The sequence below is a fragment of the Sitophilus oryzae genome, unplaced genomic scaffold (genome assembly GCF_002938485.1).
Source record: "Sitophilus oryzae breed Bouriz unplaced genomic scaffold, Soryzae_2.0 scaffold_690_pilon_pilon, whole genome shotgun sequence".
In the NCBI taxonomy this organism is placed as follows: Eukaryota; Metazoa; Arthropoda; class Insecta; order Coleoptera; family Curculionidae; genus Sitophilus; species Sitophilus oryzae.
Genome location: NW_022147296.1, coordinates 2056115 through 2073987, shown reverse-complemented (window position 1 = coordinate 2073987; position 17873 = coordinate 2056115). Strand labels below are relative to the sequence as shown.

The following is a 17873-nucleotide window of genomic DNA, read 5'->3' as shown; positions in this document are numbered from 1 at the left end:
CTGGAATCATTGACAACGCATTTAAGGGAGAAATCGCACTTTTTTTGCTCTTTTCCAATTATAGCGTTTTTATACTCGGTGCCTTTTGCGGGATTACTGATTAGTTCCCTTACAACAAAACATGCGTTTTTATGGCCTTCCAATCTTAGCTGCTTCTGAGTAGCATAGCCTATAATTTCTCGGCTAAATCTACTCCTCAACTCTTCGGTATTTCGCCTCTTACTCCTGTCACTCAAGTGTGAAAAGACCTTTTCTGGCCTTCCTGAAGTGGCCCTCGGCTTAGGAATTCCGAAAACTCCTTGCAACCATAAGTTATTTTTTTTTTACCAAAAATCTTTCTTCTATGTAATGAGCAGACACCCATCGCCTTTTAAATTCAAATTTTTGATGAGAAAACTTTTGTTTTATAAAAAGCTTTTCTTCACCAGAAAATGATTCAACGGATGGAAGATAATTTTCTAAATAGTTCAATTTGTCATTGAAAGTTAATTGGTAAGTTATGTCTTCTCATTAAGTTATACAGCTTCAATCGGGTAAAAAGTTTTACATTAGAACAACCTAAAGTAACAGAAAATCTATGTTTTCAACAAAGATCGGTTTAATGCATAAAAAATATTGAAAATATCTCCAGGATAAATAAAGCTGTGTTATGCTGATAGTCGTTTATCTGCTTCATCACCTTCAATTATTTCCTAGTCAATTAATACACTATACGTAGCACTAAAACCGTAAGGAATATATATGAACTTAAATTCAAATAAAAAAATCGCTAAATATACTCGACACAAAGACGAAGTTTAGGCTGATAAGGAGAAACTAAATTTATTTTAACATTAGCAAAAGTCATAAAAAAGTGATCTCTGTTCATTTGTCGAAGCCGTCTGATAATTTTTTTTGGTACATTTTATACTTTTTATAATCGACTTTTGGCCAAAGAGTGGTAAAATACCCGTCTGTGCGTCGGTTTCCAATGTTTCATAGGTATTTCATACATGCGTCCTTACATAAAATAAAGTTTCTTGTATGCAACACACTGTATTTTATTTATAAAATTAATCGAAAACAATAATAAATTTGAATAAACAATATTTGGCGATATAATTCCGGAAAAAGCCGAACCGCTCCGAAATTTTCAAAAGTTTTGGGTCGCAACCGTTGCAAGAATAGCGCCAAATAGTGTTTACATTGTCCTTATGCGCACTTTCCAATCTAAACTTGTTTCATTTATATGCCTCCCAATTAGTGCAATAAATTATTGGTTTCAATTACACTTTATACTTTTTAGTTTACGATCATTCACAATGTCTAAAAAACACAATTAAAATTAATAAAATATCCTAGCAACAACTTGCGGTAGTCTGTTGTATCCATAGAGAAAGCATAATATTTAACTTATAAAACAATAAACTTTTGATTTCTAACCAAAATTTTTCTTGACGGGTGATAATCAAAGGCCAAAATGACATTCCTCCCAAATTTTGAAGTATAATTAGTGGAAAAGTCAAAAGTTTGTTAACTTTTTCCACTAATTGAAAATTACTACCACTAATTATGACGTTCTGAATGCTTACATTAAAATTAGGTGAATAAACTTCTACGGCTAATTGAAACTACTAACTTATTCCACTGATTTCGGGGTTCTGAATGAAGCTTAAAGCTTGATTTTCATGCATCCGTTGTCCGACGATACGATGATACGATATTAATTTAATTGGTTCAATTTTAAGGTTGGTTAGAAACGGTTAACCAATCGAAGCCTTTAAATACAACCAAGGAAATTAATATCGTATCAACGTATCGTCGGACAACGGATGCATGAAAATCAAGCTTAAACCGTATAAAATTGTTATTATTTTGGAAATACGTGCAACTTTTAATGCGCATGGGCGCAAAGTAAAGTCCTGGGAAGAGACAAACCTATTGAATGTTTCATAAGTGCAATAAAGAAGGTTTGAAAATGGCATGTCATGATTTGAAGACATTGTTTTTAATCATATACGTATTACTTTTTACAAATATACTCAGGGTTCCCTATTTAACCCCGTGTGCAATTTCTGTGCCGTAAGAAAAAGACAACATAACCCAGCTCCATATTAAAACTGCATAAGTCTATTTCACCCGGATATGGATTGAACTGCGATTGCGCCAAACTCCGATTGATTGCTGTTTTAGTTCTGTTTGGATTACTTTTTATTTGTGCGCATAAAAGAGTGATTTTATTTAGTTTATTGTTTCCAACTATTTTTTGATATTTTTCCAACTCCATGATAATGTGTTATAAATAATAAAAATATAAATAAAATTGAAGGTTAGGGGAAATGTCGGTCAACCACTTCCCTTTAAAAACATCGACCAATAAAAACTTCTTCAGGTGGGGCATGCTCAGTTAAATGAATATCCGGGTGAAATAGACTTATGCAGAATTCCATATTGTTCTTTCACTGTTTGGGCTTCACTTTTTGGAGATTAGGCTGAGTATATTTGTAAAAAGTAATACGTATATGTTTTTAATGCGTATGGCGTTTATGCATCCATGTAAGTAGTGATGATCTAAGGAGTGTACTGTACTTTTTATTTTATCATCTAAAAAATCTGAAACGCCACTGTTATTTTAAAATACCTTCCCGGTTTTCCGAAGTTTTTTGATATACATACTCCTTCCTTTGATTTTTTTATTCGGTAGTTTTTGACTTTATTATTACTTTGTTTTTAGATTTACCAGTACATACAATCAAGGTTCTATCGTTCGCCAGAAGTACTTCTGGGCATCTCTTATGACCTAGCAATTGATATGTGGTCCCTAGGTTGTATTCTGGTAGAGATGCATACAGGAGAACCCCTATTTAGTGGTTCCAACGAAATTGATCAGATGAACAAGATAGTGGAAGTGTTAGGCATGCCTCCAAAACAGTTGCTGGACCAGGCGAGCAAGACCAGGAAGTTTTTCGAGAAAATCCCCGGTGATAGGAGGTAAAGAAAAATCAAAACATCTTTAAAAGTATATTAAAATTTAGTTTTTTCAAACAGAAAGATATTGATTTTGAGAAAAAAATATACTCTATTAATTCAGCTTGTAATAATATGGTATGGTATGGTAATGATGAGCTGCCTCCCTCACTGTGGCAGCTCTATGGCTCTGCTTCCTATGAAGGTGCAATTTGCCAGCTTGTAATAATAATGATTTTTCAATATGTAAATGTGGGGTTAGGTTACATGACAGGATATGGAAAAGTATCAAAAAAAAATTGTCTAAATTTGAAAAAATGTTATTAATATTCTAGATTTGTTCGAGTTTTTCCATATATATGTTACGGTTAAAGTCCGATGTCCGGTTAATATCGACATTAACACGTTAATGTTTGGGTTAGGTTATATTTTTGGTTGTTTTGTTGTGTGTTATTCTCGAGATTAACCGGGTAATGTCGACATCAAGGTTGATTCTCACTATGCCTTCCGTTTCCATTCCATATCCGTTCCGTATTTTTATTGTATTTACGCTATACGTAAGCTTCCGTTCCGTATCAGTTCCATACTTTTTATTGTACAATTTATATCATTACGAAAGTTTAATTTTAAAAATTTGTATCTTTTGAAGAAGGTAATAGATCTAATTCAGACGCGAAATAATAAATAAATATCAGCAAAGAGCTGGTACAAATGTGTGAACTTAACAACGCTGTTCCCGATACGCTTCAGTTCGTCCGGCAAAAAATGTATGGAAGGAAAGGATATGGAACGGAAGGGAAACGGAATGGATGGTGTGCATTGTCCTATTCATTTACATGATAACATATTTTATGTAAACGGAAGGGAGCTGATATGGATGGTATAGAGAGAATCAACTTTCAACCGGACATCGGACCTTAACCGTAACATATACAGGGTGAGTTTCCTACGATGTTCTCTATGGGCATCTCGGAAACTACTGGAGATAGAGAATCGGTTAAATTGGGAAAGAATTGCAGTTTTGTGGGTTCATAAATATGCGCCTTTCAGATTTTTGAAAAAGTTCATGGCTTACTAGATATTTCGAAAAAAAAAACAAATTTTGGCTATTTTAAAAATTGTCCCTAATTCCATTACAATCTATTTTAGACAATAAGTGTTCAGATAAAAGTTGTAGATAATCACATTCCTAATGAGTTTGTGTTCTCCGATTTTTCATAAAACCTGTCATTTTTGACATATGACACAAACATATGTTTTTTTAAATGGAAACCATAGTTGGTCATGACTTCATAAAAAGCGCCATTTTTTAAGCTTTTCAGCAATATAAGCTATATGTTTCATTCACAAAATTACTGAGTTATAACCAATTCTTATCTTTCTTGACTAATTTCACTTAGTTAGCCATGGAAACATGTTCAATCGTCGTTGCTCTCAGAAATGTGAAATTGTGTCACATCCAATCTTTGTAAATTAAAGTAAACAAAAATTGTAAATAAAAATTTTTCAAATGAAGAAAAGCGTGTAGGATTATTTGTTGACCGGTGAAAGTTACTTACGTTTTTTAGAGAACCGTTTTTCCATGGTGTTCAAATTTTGTTGTGATTTATAACTTATAAAAAGACAAAATATGTTATTAAACGGCTCTTTACAATTTAGATTACACAAACTAAAACTCAAAAAAATAATATCACTACGTACACTTTAAGTTATTTTAGAAAATGTTTAAAAAATCCGCAATTATTTTGAGTACATAAATGCCTCTTTTTAAAACTGAATTTCTAGCTATTGTCACAGAACGACCGGTCGGCTTAATTAAGCTTCTCCTGTTCCGCCTCTTCGAGTGCCTTTCTTAATTCATAAGTTTTTTTGTAAACCTTGTTGTTAACCATACCGCATAAAAAAATCTAAAATGGATAGGTCAGGTGACCGAGGAGACCCATGCAATTGGTACACCTCCCTGAGTCTACATAATTATGATATAAATAATTTTTTAAATAACATTTCTTTCATTGTGGGGGTGTTGGTGCGTCATAATGAAAGTCATGTTGGAACCACTGTATTAATGCGCGAGTATCTAAATTTAACTTTTCTAACATGTCTTGAAAACCGTTTTCTAAAAAACGTAACGTTCACCGGTCAACGTATCCTCGAAACTGTATGGCCAAGAAAAGTTGGACCAATAATTCTACACGCTGTTCTTCATTTAAAAAACTCTTATTTACAATTTTTGTTTATGTTAATTTACAAAGATTGGATGTGACAATTTCACATTTCTGAGAGCAACGACGATTAAACTTGTTTCCATGGCTAACTAAGTGAAATTAGTCAAGAAAGAAAGAATGGGTTATAACTCAGTAATTTTGTGAAAGAACATAGTATAGCTTATATCGTTGAAAAGCTTAAAAAACGGCGCTTTATGAAGTCATGGCCAACTAAGGTTTCCATTTAAAAAAACATATGTTTGTGTCATATGTCAAAAATGACAGGCTTTAGAAAAAATCGGAGAACACAATCTCATTAGGGATGTGATTATCTACAACTTTTATCTGAAAACTTTTTGTCTAAAATAGATTATAATGGAATTAGGGACAATTTTTAAAATAGCCAAAATTTGTTTTTTTCGAAATATCTAGTAAACCATGAACTTTTTCGAAAATCTGAAAAGCGCATATTTATGACCCCACAAAACTGCAATTCTTTCCCCATTTAACTGACTCTCTATCTCCAGTAGTTTCCGAGATACCCATAGAGAACATCGTAGGAAACTCACCTTGTATATTAACTAAAGTATATCGACTCCAAACTGCATTCTGTGAAGCCAAGCCGGTGAAATAGGTATATAAATCTTCTGAAGGAATTTGCATAAGTCGCTCAGTTAGCTGTGCTCAAGCGTAGTGCGCAAGCCTGGATTTTGAATTATCGATTGGATAACCGGACCAATAAGAGACTAGACGCTAGCACCAGATGTTCATACGTACGGCTCCGTCCAACTTCGTACGGCTTTTGTTTGCGTTCCCGTTCGACAATTGGGTAATCCTCAGAGTAAGGGCTAATCGATATTCGGAATTTTGGAATTGCGCTGTTGCGCCAGTATCTGCCTAACAGACGAACTTATGTGAAATATACATGGACCGGTTATCTATTTGTCTCTAACTCGGCTTCAACTCCAACACATTGCAGGGATAGGCGATAATCTGTATAGATTTGATATGTATGAGTTTTTCTTACACTTTGAACGATTGCAGGTACATACTGAAAAAGACTAAAGACGGCAAGAAGTACAAAGCGCCTGGCTCAAGGAGGCTTCACGACATCCTGGGAGTAGAAAATGGCGGACCTGGCAGTAGGAGATCTGGCGAACCTGGCCATTCCATGTCGGACTATCTTAAATTTAAAGTAAATATTGTTGCAGATTTCGTATGTTCTTATATTTAAACATAATATATATATATACATTTATAACCCTGGTCACTATGCAGTAGTCTCATTTTTAATTTTATTCTAGGACCTAATTCTACGTATGCTCGACTATGACCCCAAGACGCGCATAACGCCGTACTACGCGTTGCAGCACAGTTTCTTCAAACGCACTTCGGATGAAAGCACGAATACGGCAGCTGCGGCCGCCGCTGCAGCAGCCGCAGCCGCGAGTTCCAGCGCCAGCAGTAGCCCGGCTGTGGCGTCACTGGACATGACGAACAGTCAGCAGGGTAAGGAAAAATATCTGTCAACCAAGCTAAAAACATAAAATTGTACACATTCGTATCACATTAAATAATTAATACCGCATGATAGAAAGCAAATCTGCGCCAAGAGCTTAACAGCAGTGGCGTGCATATAATGTAGGCAAAAAGGTGTTGCCTACACCAGGCAATATCATAAAATCTTTCCTTTTTTGTATATCCATATTGTAACTTATTACTAATCCAACAAATATTCGCATGAATCATTTTTAGGGTTCCGTACCCAAAGGGTAAAAACGAGAATCCTATTACTAAGACTTCGCTGTCCGTTCGTCCGTCCGCCTGTCACAACGGTCTATCTTATGAACCGTTATCACGGCAGGCCAACTCTGCCCAGATCCCATTGTTTAAAATTTCTATAAAATTTGACCTTAAAAACACCATTATGGGTGCCGAGTCAGGGCCGGATTAAAACGTATCAAAACATTTCCCAGAAAATAAACTATTGATAGACAGGGTCGTATTAAAAAAATACTGTAATTGACTGAAACTGAATTTTATTTACACAATACTTTTATCTAAACAAATGAATCGTTAACCGCGCATACTCCTCGAAAAGCTAAAATGAAAAAATCAATTAAACTTTTATATGTAGAGAATAGACCAATTAAAATTAAAAAACATGCCAGGAGTTACCAACAAGAATTAAAGAAATACCCAATAAAATATCTATTGAACAATCTAAAGAGGCTACCTACAAATTATGTCCATCAATGGACGCAGCAAATTTTGTTAATATTCAAATTGCACAAATTAACAAATCAGCTAAAGGAAGAAAAGTAACTGATGAATTTAAATATAAATGTTTGGCTATATACTTTTCTGGGCCAAAAATATACAAGACGCTCTTGACAAATCTATTTTGCCTTCCACCTCCAGAGACCCAGAGACGCTAAGTTAATGAATATATGACATCGATATCAAACCTGGCTTAGAAAATCTTAGTGTATTTGAGACTCTGAAAAGAAAAGTTGAAAGTTTTGATGAACCGGATGAACTTAATCGATACTGTGTTCTATGTATTGATGATATGAATATCAAGTGCAATTTGTTTTATAATAGTGGTCGTGATAATATTGTAGGTTTTGAGAACCATAAGGGGAACAGAGAGTTTAAACCAGCTCGGGTGTCTAATGTTGTTACCAATGGGAAGCAGTCCCTAGCTTATTTTACAAGCTTTTATTTAACTTGCTTTGTATGTTTGTTTGTTCGGGGCAAATCTTGTAAGCTAAATTAGAAGCACTTCCTTTTATTGTAGGAAATTGAAATTTGGCATGTAGGTTTAGTCCCGATGACAATACATTTTCTTGCAAGGCATTACCCGAATTTTTGACTGCTGTCAAAAAAATTTCAAAGTTGTCCGATTTTGATAAAAATCGATATATAGGATTGCCATGGGCTAAAATGAAAGAAAAAAAAATTGAGCTGTCAAATTTGACAGCTGTCAAAAAAATTTCAAAGTTGTCCGATTTTGATAAAAATCGATATATAGGATTGCCATGGGCTAAAATGAAAGAAAAAAAAATTGAGGTGTCAAATTTGATAGCTGTCAAAAAGAATTCAAAGTTGTCCGATTTTGATAAAAATCTATATATATATAGGATGGCCATGGGTTAAAATGAAAGAAAAAAATTGGGCGGTCAAATTTGACAGCTGTCAAAAAAATCTCAAAGTTGTCCGATTTTGATAAAAATCGATATATTGGATACCCCATAGTCGGTTTTTATTTTATTTGTCTCACATTTGAACTGTCAAATTTGGCAGCTGTCGTTTTTTTAAGTTCTTATTTTTTAATGAAAATCGATATACATATTATTAGGATGCCCATAGGAAGTTATTTAAGAAAAATAATTGAGTTTAAATGTGTGGCACTGAACCAGCATAACTAAAAAGTAAAAAATAAATTTAAGAAAAAAACTTTTTAAAAACAAGCTTTTATTTAAATACATTAAAAAGAAAAAAAATAACTTTTTCTTTAAAACTTTTATTATGAACTTATAACGTCATTACACAATTTTATATTATATAAAAGCTTGTCGCGAGATTTGAGTGAAAAAAAAACTGGTACGACAACTTTATCTTGTAATTCCAATATCTTGTAAACCTATCATTATTCCCATCCAGGATAAATTCATCCAGTTTAGAAGAACATTTAAAAAAACTTTGTGTCCGAATATTACACACTGGTACTGAAAATTGCCAAAATGATCTGGCAAACATCTTATTAAAAATGGCAGACCTCTGTTCTTTTCTCTCTGAATTGTCATGAGCTATCCATTAAAATTAAAAATAGATACGGATAATTAGAAAAACAGTAATTTAGAAATGAATCTTGTTTGTCATTTTGCAGGATACCTAATAATAAAAATTACTTTGAATGCCGTAGGCAATGATTGAGTATTAAAACTAAAAGAATTTCGGACTTCCATTGTACTACTAAACTACAAAAACCAAATATATCACACACAATAAACAAAATATATCACTCAAGAAAAGAATGAAATAAATTAAGCCGCACGCTACTGACTCAAAGCTGCCCTAACTGTATGTTGTCGATGACAAAGACTACGACACTGGTTAATTTCTGTTGCTGGCACCCATAATGGCGGCGTGCGCAAAGATATGCGCGTAGCGTTCCCGCCAAAGCGAGTTGGCCTGCCGTGTGATTTATATGCCATGCCGTTATAGCTAGACAGTTGAAATTTTTACAGACATTAAACATTATCTTTTAAGTAAGAATTTTACATAGAATCATCAAGTCCTTGGTGACCGCGTGGTTAAAGCGTTAGGACTTTACGCTGCTATGACGTTGGAGCCGTAGTAAGGCAGGTTCGAATCCTAGCCAAGGCGACTTTTTTAATCGTTTTTTTTTAAATTTTACATATTTTCTCATATTTATTTTAACTTTTTACATATTTATTATTGATTAATACAATTTTTAGTAATGTGTTACATTTTTTTTAAATTACTTCACGCATTCAAAATTTCAGCGAAATCGGAAAAAAAGTTTATAATAATATAGTGTCTAATGTTGTATAGATAATGAATGGTACGGAACGGAACCCTTCGTGCGCGAGTACGACTCGCACTTGACCAATTTTTTATCATATTTTTATTCTAGAGGTTAGGTTGCTGGAGTTTGTGATTCTGTTTGATCCCTCACTTATCTCGGGGCCCATTGCGATACCCCTGTTATTATTGTATCAAACCCTCCTCTCATTCTTTCTTTGCTTTAAAGCACTTACAGTTCTTTGCAGAGATCCTGATGTCGCTGATGTTGGCTTCTGCTGCTTCCTCTAGTCCCTCCAAAAAACCGTGCCCTAGAGTTTTAAGCCTCGGTTTTCCAGTATAATATAAAAAAAACTGTTTTTTGATACAATTTTGCCTAACCTGCTTTGAAATACACTGCACGACACTGCTTAACAGCCCTTTCAAAGTTCTAAGTGCAGGTAAAATTCTAGTTTCCAGGTTATTGAATTGAGTTCATTTTCATCACAATAAAAATCATTATATTCTAGGTGTATTTTATGAACCCAAATTACCCTAGATATCTGTCAAATCACTAAGATTTAACATTTCGCCATATGTCTATTTGTCTATTACTAACACATACATACTTTTGATTGCACTACACTTATTTTCTGACATTAAAACAACACGTTTCCATATTTCTGCTTTGTGAAAATTAAAAAAATAGCTGATTCTTTGATGTTTCACATCTTTCCAGGAACTAATTCAATTCAATGACTAACATAGTGATATGGTTACGAGTAACCGCTCTAATTTAATACAGGTATTGGGAGAAGTTAAAATAAACAGCAAAACACGTTTTCAGAATTAGGTTTTGAGCTATGGTTTTGAGTATTAATTAATATGTATAATATATTTTTAAAATACCGGGCGAAAAAATCTGAAGAAGTGTTTTGACATTTTTTTACTGCACATTTGTATTGAAGCATGCAAAAATATGTATGTATTAAGATTTAAAGGAGTTTATTTTACCTAAAAAAATAATTTTTTATGCATGTATCATAAATATGTTTACAAGCGATATCAATTAAACTTTTAGTTACGCAATCGAGGGCGTGATCTTTCAATTCATTTTTGCCAACCATGGACATATTCGACGCCGGCGCCGGGCTGACTAACTGGAATACAAATATTCCGCTGGGGATTCAGGTAGTAGCTCTGCTGTAAAAAATGTCAAGTTGCCGCATTTATTTATTTCCTGACATTGTCATTTGTTTTGACACTTTAGTTTCGTATTACGAGTTTTGGTTTAAATGAATTCTGTTGTGATACTTTAAGCATAATTTTTCTTACTAGCAGACCTTGCAGTTGAACATTGTTCTTTTTAGAACCTCTTTTAGTGCGAAGTGTACAAGATTGCTTAATAGCCATTGTAAAATACTCATCGCAACCTTATTAGAATATTTTGAACGGGCACGCGATAATAATGGCTCTTTATGTCCCTTAGGATGGTGATGTTAAGGAGGTGAGTTTCGTTGATGTAAATCATAACAGATATATTTATAATTAATTTATTTTTGTTTCCTAAAATATTTTGATTAAAAGAAAATATGTAAAAGCGGGCAACGCTGTGCCGGTCAAGCTTAATCACGTAACTAAAAGTTTATTTGATATCAACTATACATTTTTTTTGACAAATAAGTATTTTCTTGAAAATTTTCGATCGATAATTTGTTTTGCCATCGGTAATAATCACTAATCCTAAAATTCTCGAACAGTTTTGCCAACTATTGAATTATGTATTTCAGTCATTGTAGATTGCTTCGTATATTTCAATTTTCTACACCATAATTTAGTTCATTTTCTTTTTACAGTCGCTGACTTTCTTTTAGCGCTAGTTTAGAGGTCAATAGTATTTTTAGGAATATCAGAACATATTTGTTTTGGTTTTGAATATTTAGCACCACATTTGCATGATTTTACTATGTAAAGACTGTTCAGCCATCGTTCACCGTTACGTCATCAAAATTTTTGTCAAATATGAGTTTTAGGGTGTGTCTGAGATCAGTTCATATTGTTTAGAAAATTTTATGTACGTTCCTATATTATTGATTCGAATTCTCTTTTTTTTCGGCATTTATTCTTTTTTCTTTAACTCTTCATCAGTTAGAATCCCTTTAATTCCAATCCTTTGGATTATTGAAATTATTATTTCTAAAGCATAAGCACTCGCTATATTATTTGAAAACGCTATTAATTTGTATTTTACATAGGAATTTACACCTTTGCATTGTACTTACTTCATACAGGGTGACAGTTTGAAAACGAACAGTATTTAATATTACCTCTACCGATGATAGTATGAAAATTTGGCGAAATACGTCAATTTACATATCAAGGGGGACAATTTTTGAGGCATTTGTTGTGTTACTTTCAACCCTTTGACCCCAGGTCACCTACCCCTAAAATTTTAAATGGAAACCCCTATTTATTTTACCATTTTTGTGTTCCTTATAAAATCCTCAAAAAAATAATGCAGTTCATGTAGAATTCTATAAGAAACACAAACATGATAAAAGAAATAGGGGTTGCTATTTAAAATTTTATGGGTAGGTGCCCTGGGGGTCAAGGGGTTGAAAGTAACACGACAACAAATGCCTCAAACATTGTCCCCCTTGATATGTAAATTGACGTGTTTCGCCAAATTTTACATACTATCATCGGTAGAGGCAATATTAAATACTGTTTGTTTTCAAATTATCACCCTGTATACGGCGTCCACGGGTAAGAGTGCTCTAACAGCGTCTCTTTCTCGAGAAAAATAATTTATAAGCTTAGCAATGAGCTCTTGTTCATTTTGTTTAAATCTTAAGTTATTTTTGAAATATAAAAAATTTTAATTTTGATTTTGACGCTGTCCGTTAATAAAATTATAACCTCAAATCAAATGACGATGACAATTACTTCAAAGAATATGCAGTAATTTACGAAATGCCGTAATGACGTCATCAATCTATTTAATCTGGTTCGGAAGTGACAATATATGACGTGATGTTGAACGATAGCTGAACATTCTATACCAATTAATATAATGTGTTTTTTTTAATGTTACGTTCAATTTCAAAAACAGACCAATGATATATTGTTCTAAGCAGTATATTGTTGAGGTACAACTAGTCTTTACTCGAGTATTTAGATGCACTATAGTTTGTTATTGGTCAATGTATATGGAGAAATGTATTTTTTTTTAAATTGAACGAATTTGCCTATAAGTACCAAACCATTGAAATAATCCTTTCACTGACTTTTTAACTTAACTAAGCCATTATTAAAACCACCATAATTCTTTTTTCAGGGTTAAATTTAGTCAGTCGATCACGGGAAATGCTCCCGTCTCATCCCTACCAATCCCAACAGCAGCAACAACAAACAGCGTCGGCCTACACCGCCATGGAATGCGACTCTTCGCCCTCGTCGCTCCGACAGCAGCACCATCCCCATCGGACGTCCGGTACGGCGCCTCAACGCTACCATCACCAAGGTGGACCCATGTCCCTGCCCTACCATCCGGCCTTGGTCCACCAGAACCCCAAAAGCAACGGTAGCAGTAGCACAAACAGCAGTGGCAGCATGGGAGTCGGTAGTAACCAAGGTACCCAGACTGTTGGCGGTGGTCCCAGGGTTACCAACAACAAACCAGACAGCGGTCGAGACGATGGTAGTCCGATGGTTGGGGTGTGCGTGCAACAGAGCCCTGTGGTGATCCATTAGAACTACTACCGTGGGAAGCTACTGGTGCCGGTACATAAGAACTACTGAGAGAGACTTCTTGAAGTCTTTTTTCTTGGTGAAATGTCGTGGGAGACTCGTTTGATGAAAGAAACGGTTTCAGTTCAATGGGAAATTCCTGAAAAGTGGTTTTGTACGTTTGAATTAATATACAAGGTGTTTCAAAACAAATGCGAAAAACTTTAAGGGTGATAGGTATTTGGTAACTTAACTTGACAACTTAAGTAGGTCTTAAAACACTTCTGTATGCTTAAAAAATCTTAGATCATATAATAGTTGAAACGTCCAAAATCAATTTTCAAACTTAAATTAATTTAGAAAAAAAGGAATAAATGTACCGTGAACTAAAACTGTATTCAGTCAAAAAATAATTCGAATATAGCAAAATACGGTTGCTTTTGGGCGCTAAAGAATAATTTTAGAGCAGAAAAATGCAATGGGACTAGTGCATAAGAAATATTGTGATTAATTTGTTTGACAGATGTATGTTTGGCCGAATGAAGGGATCCATAAGCCCTGTCTAATACAGATATCGATTTCTTATTTAATTTTCGTTTGTGAAATCTATTAAATGATGTGGAAGAAAAGATAGGTAAAAGGTTGAGAGACATTTTTTAGAGAATACGAAGTAAAAAGAGGCAAATCATTATATCTGTAAATTCACCAGTTTTTAAACACTGAAACGGTAAACTACAACTAGTGTTTAACTATATTGCGTAATTATAGATTGTATACATGTTTTGCCTACAGTTGTTTTGCCTATATTGACTGTACAATTTATTTGGAGTTGTCGGATATTTTTTGCATTTGACTTATTTCATTATTTTCTTTAATTACGTAGATAAATCAAAAATCGATTCAGCATATCCGGTAAAAAAAATATTTTAACATGTCATAAAATTATTTTAAATCTTCCGAATGAAGTCCCTAGATACACATTTATATAGACATAAAATCGAATTGTATATATCACTATATACTTAAAGGGCATATTTGAAAATTTGTGCTGTAACAGATGTCACATGACTTGTTAAAATATATTTTTTTCTAATTGGATATACTGCAACTCAATAACATTTGATTGAATTTATTGTGAACTATCTGTCTCAAAGTATAAACAGAAATTCATAATATTTATGTTTCTAATGCCAGGCTAATGCCAATTTCTAAGTCCAGACCAAGGCGACAAAAAGAAAACACGATTTTGAGACAAAAACAAGACAAACTTGCGACAAAAAATGGGGAATTCTGACAAGATAAACTTGAGACAAATTGTCCACACCGCAAGGACAAAAGTACAACAAAGTCAAAAGTTTTGTTGTTGCGAATGAGTTTTATTAACCATGTGTGATTTCACTGGTCTCCTACTGTTGGCAGCACACGCTATCTGGCAGCACTGCGCCAAATAGGTAGTCCATCTGTCATATGAAGATGCAATGTTGCCACTGTTGCATTATCAAATATCTCTATATACCCTATTTCAAGTACCTACGCCTCAGGCAAAGAATTTTCCTAAATCATTTTTTTATTTAATTATCATTTTTTTTATTATTTAGCTGTAAGATATTTTATGAGTTTCCTATTAACTATATCATTGTATGACAAAAAATATTATCAATACTTAATTCCACTTCAAATTATGAGCAGCGTATACCATGTTTATAGGACCACTTCATAAGTTGACCAGTTATATAGGTAGTCTATCTGTCAAACACGTCAAAAGAGAGAGAAATAAAATTTGGTCCCACCACATCAAAAGAGCCGACGGTTTCTGTCGCTACTCGTCGATCCACTTACTCTGCTTTTATCTTTACCGACTCGAGACGGGACATTGAAAAGTCTCCGAATTTTGAAACAAAACAAAAACGAGACAAAAATGTCGCAGAAATGTATTGGATTTGTCGATTGGCAACTTTGTCGTAAAACATGAATATTTCTGCCCCGTCGTTGTGTTGTCTGCTTGGTCTGGACCCGGCATTAGTCATTAATTTATTGTTTTGGATATAATGTACATTAAAGTACGGTCGTCGTTGAGAGTGACAAGCGTTACAAGACATTCTTTGACTTATCTCTCAATTGCATTAAAAATTCCGCAACTCCAGAAACATTGGCTCTGGTTTTCCTAATAGTCTTATTTATTTGTTTAAAATAAAAGAGCCAGCAACCCCATAACAGTATTAAGTTAAATCACTGTATTGAATTTAACCAAAAAATTATTAAAACATATAGTATGAAAAAATATAATATTAAAATTGGTTAAATTATTATACACAACGATTATACCTACCAAAAACATTCAATAGAAAACATAAATACCTCAAATCCATTTTGATTTTTGCAAATTTTATAAACTAAATCGTAAAAAAATAAAAAAAAAATAACCAGGGCCAAAATAAAATGAACCCACCACTAGTGGACAATGTGTTCAATAAATAAATAGTTGTGCAATTCTTATTATTTGGGTGTAACATATAGTTATAAACTCAACAGAAATTATAAGTAATTATTGATACTGAAAGAAATATTATTTCAGTTTGAGCTTTACTGTTTTGATTGATGTCAAAAAAATTAGCAATAAACAGTATACAGCGTGTCGCGTTTTAGTTGAAATCATACAGTATCTCCATGAAAGTGCAGCTGGAAGTACGCGGTTTATACAAACCTCTCCGAGTTCTTTCTCAAACGGAAGACGCTGTAAATAAAATGTTCATGGCCCTCTTTGTTTCTGAGCTACAGTTTTTTTTTACATTTTGCACACCACCCGTATCTCTGCGATTGAGAAAGGTATCGAGAAGGTAAAAACTGTTTCTTGTAGAGCTTTTTACAGAGAATACAGTGGTGTAGTCTGTTATTGTACAAAAAAAAAAATGAAAATTATTTAAAAACTTTTAAATTTTATTAACTTTTATTTAAAATTTTTAAATTTTATTAACTAATGTTATGTTTTCTTAAATAGAACATCCTATATATTCATAAGTCATATGATCTGAAAATCTTTCATTAAAAGATCATTTTCATTAGTAGGCCGTGATTGATAATAAAAGAAACAAAAGAATTATTAAAAGTATACTATATAGTTATTTTGGGAAACACTAATATATTTTTTTATACCGGGTGCGTCTCTAAAGTGGCTTACCCCTATAACTTTTTAAATTTTTACAGTTAAAAAAAACGAATGTTAGTATATGATATAAATAAGGATTGACTGGACGTATTCAATTGTTTTCGGTCACTTCCTGTTTCATCGGACATGACTACAACTTTTTCATTTTTAAATAGTACCCTCTGAATTTTTTACTATCTTAGATAGAAAATAACATTCTGAATAGAATGACATATCATATGTCAACTTTTGACATTTTCGCATATGGTTTATTTGAAATTACAACTTGCGGTTCGTAACGAAAATGTGACTCAAAATACTAAGTGTATCAAATTATTCGTAAAAAATGCTTTTTCCGAATATGCTACTACCCTCGCTCTATTTGAAAAAATTGAGATATGATTAAAAATATGATTTGGGAATCTTTTAACCTGCCAGGACAAAGCACTAAAACAGACGATCAAATCTATTTTTCCAAGGCTCCTTGATTAAGAATTAGTGTTTTTAACATGGTACTCTAGATTGAAATTTAAAATACGATTTTTTATTAAGCGAGAATGTCCAAAATTGACATATGATATGTCATTCTATTCAGAATTTCATATTCTATCGAATAAAGTAAAAAAATACCGATGGTGCCATTTAAAAATCAAAAGTTGTAGTCATTTCCGGTGAAACAGGAAGTGACCAAAAACAATTGATTACGTCAATCCATCCTAATTTATGTCATATACTAACATACCAAATCTCGTTTTTTTATCTGAAAAAAAAAATTAGGGGCGAGCCACTTTTGAGACGCACCCGGTATATCAGGGAAACCTAACACCCTACCGCTATTTGTAAATCTTGGAAGTTATCGTATCGGAACTTTTAGATAAGATATTTCTTTAGCTAATTTGCGTGAAATATACCGTATGAAAAAAGAAAAAAAAAACGGCGTCCAGTTGGCTGGGAAATGACGATCGATGGCATTAGTTATTTTTGAAAAATGAAATATATTGTGGCAACTACAATAATGTGGAGGAAGCCTTAGAAAATGCCATCAGGGGCAAGCTTTTATATGTTTGCAAACCTATCCCGTTATAAGAAATCCCCTTATAAAAAAAAAGAAATATATACAGATTGTTAACTGGACGGTTACTTATTGGGGAACAGAATAGCAACACTGCCTACATTCTAAATGAGTACTAAGCTAAGTTGCAGACTCGTCCCGTCGCGTTGTCTCTCGACGAGCGGACCGAAGTCGCCATATTTCAACCATAAAGCTCTTGCCGCGAGTAATAAACAAACTAACAACCTGTATATTGATAGATTCAGTG

General features: G+C 33.4%; 1 protein-coding gene across 1 annotated transcript in view; it reads left to right on the top strand.

Annotated features, from left to right (window-relative positions):
• LOC115888188 (serine/threonine-protein kinase minibrain) overlaps positions 1–15744 on the top strand; it is a 64501-nt gene extending 48757 nt beyond the window's left edge. The window contains exons 6-9 of the mRNA XM_030907815.1: positions 2714–2970; positions 6195–6345; positions 6455–6659; positions 13018–15744. Of these exons, the coding sequence (XP_030763675.1) occupies positions 2714–2970; positions 6195–6345; positions 6455–6659; positions 13018–13433 (1029 nt within the window). The 3' untranslated portion in view covers positions 13434–15744. The remainder of the gene's footprint in view (positions 1–2713; positions 2971–6194; positions 6346–6454; positions 6660–13017) is intronic.
• The last annotated feature ends 2129 nt before the right edge of the window (positions 15745–17873 follow it).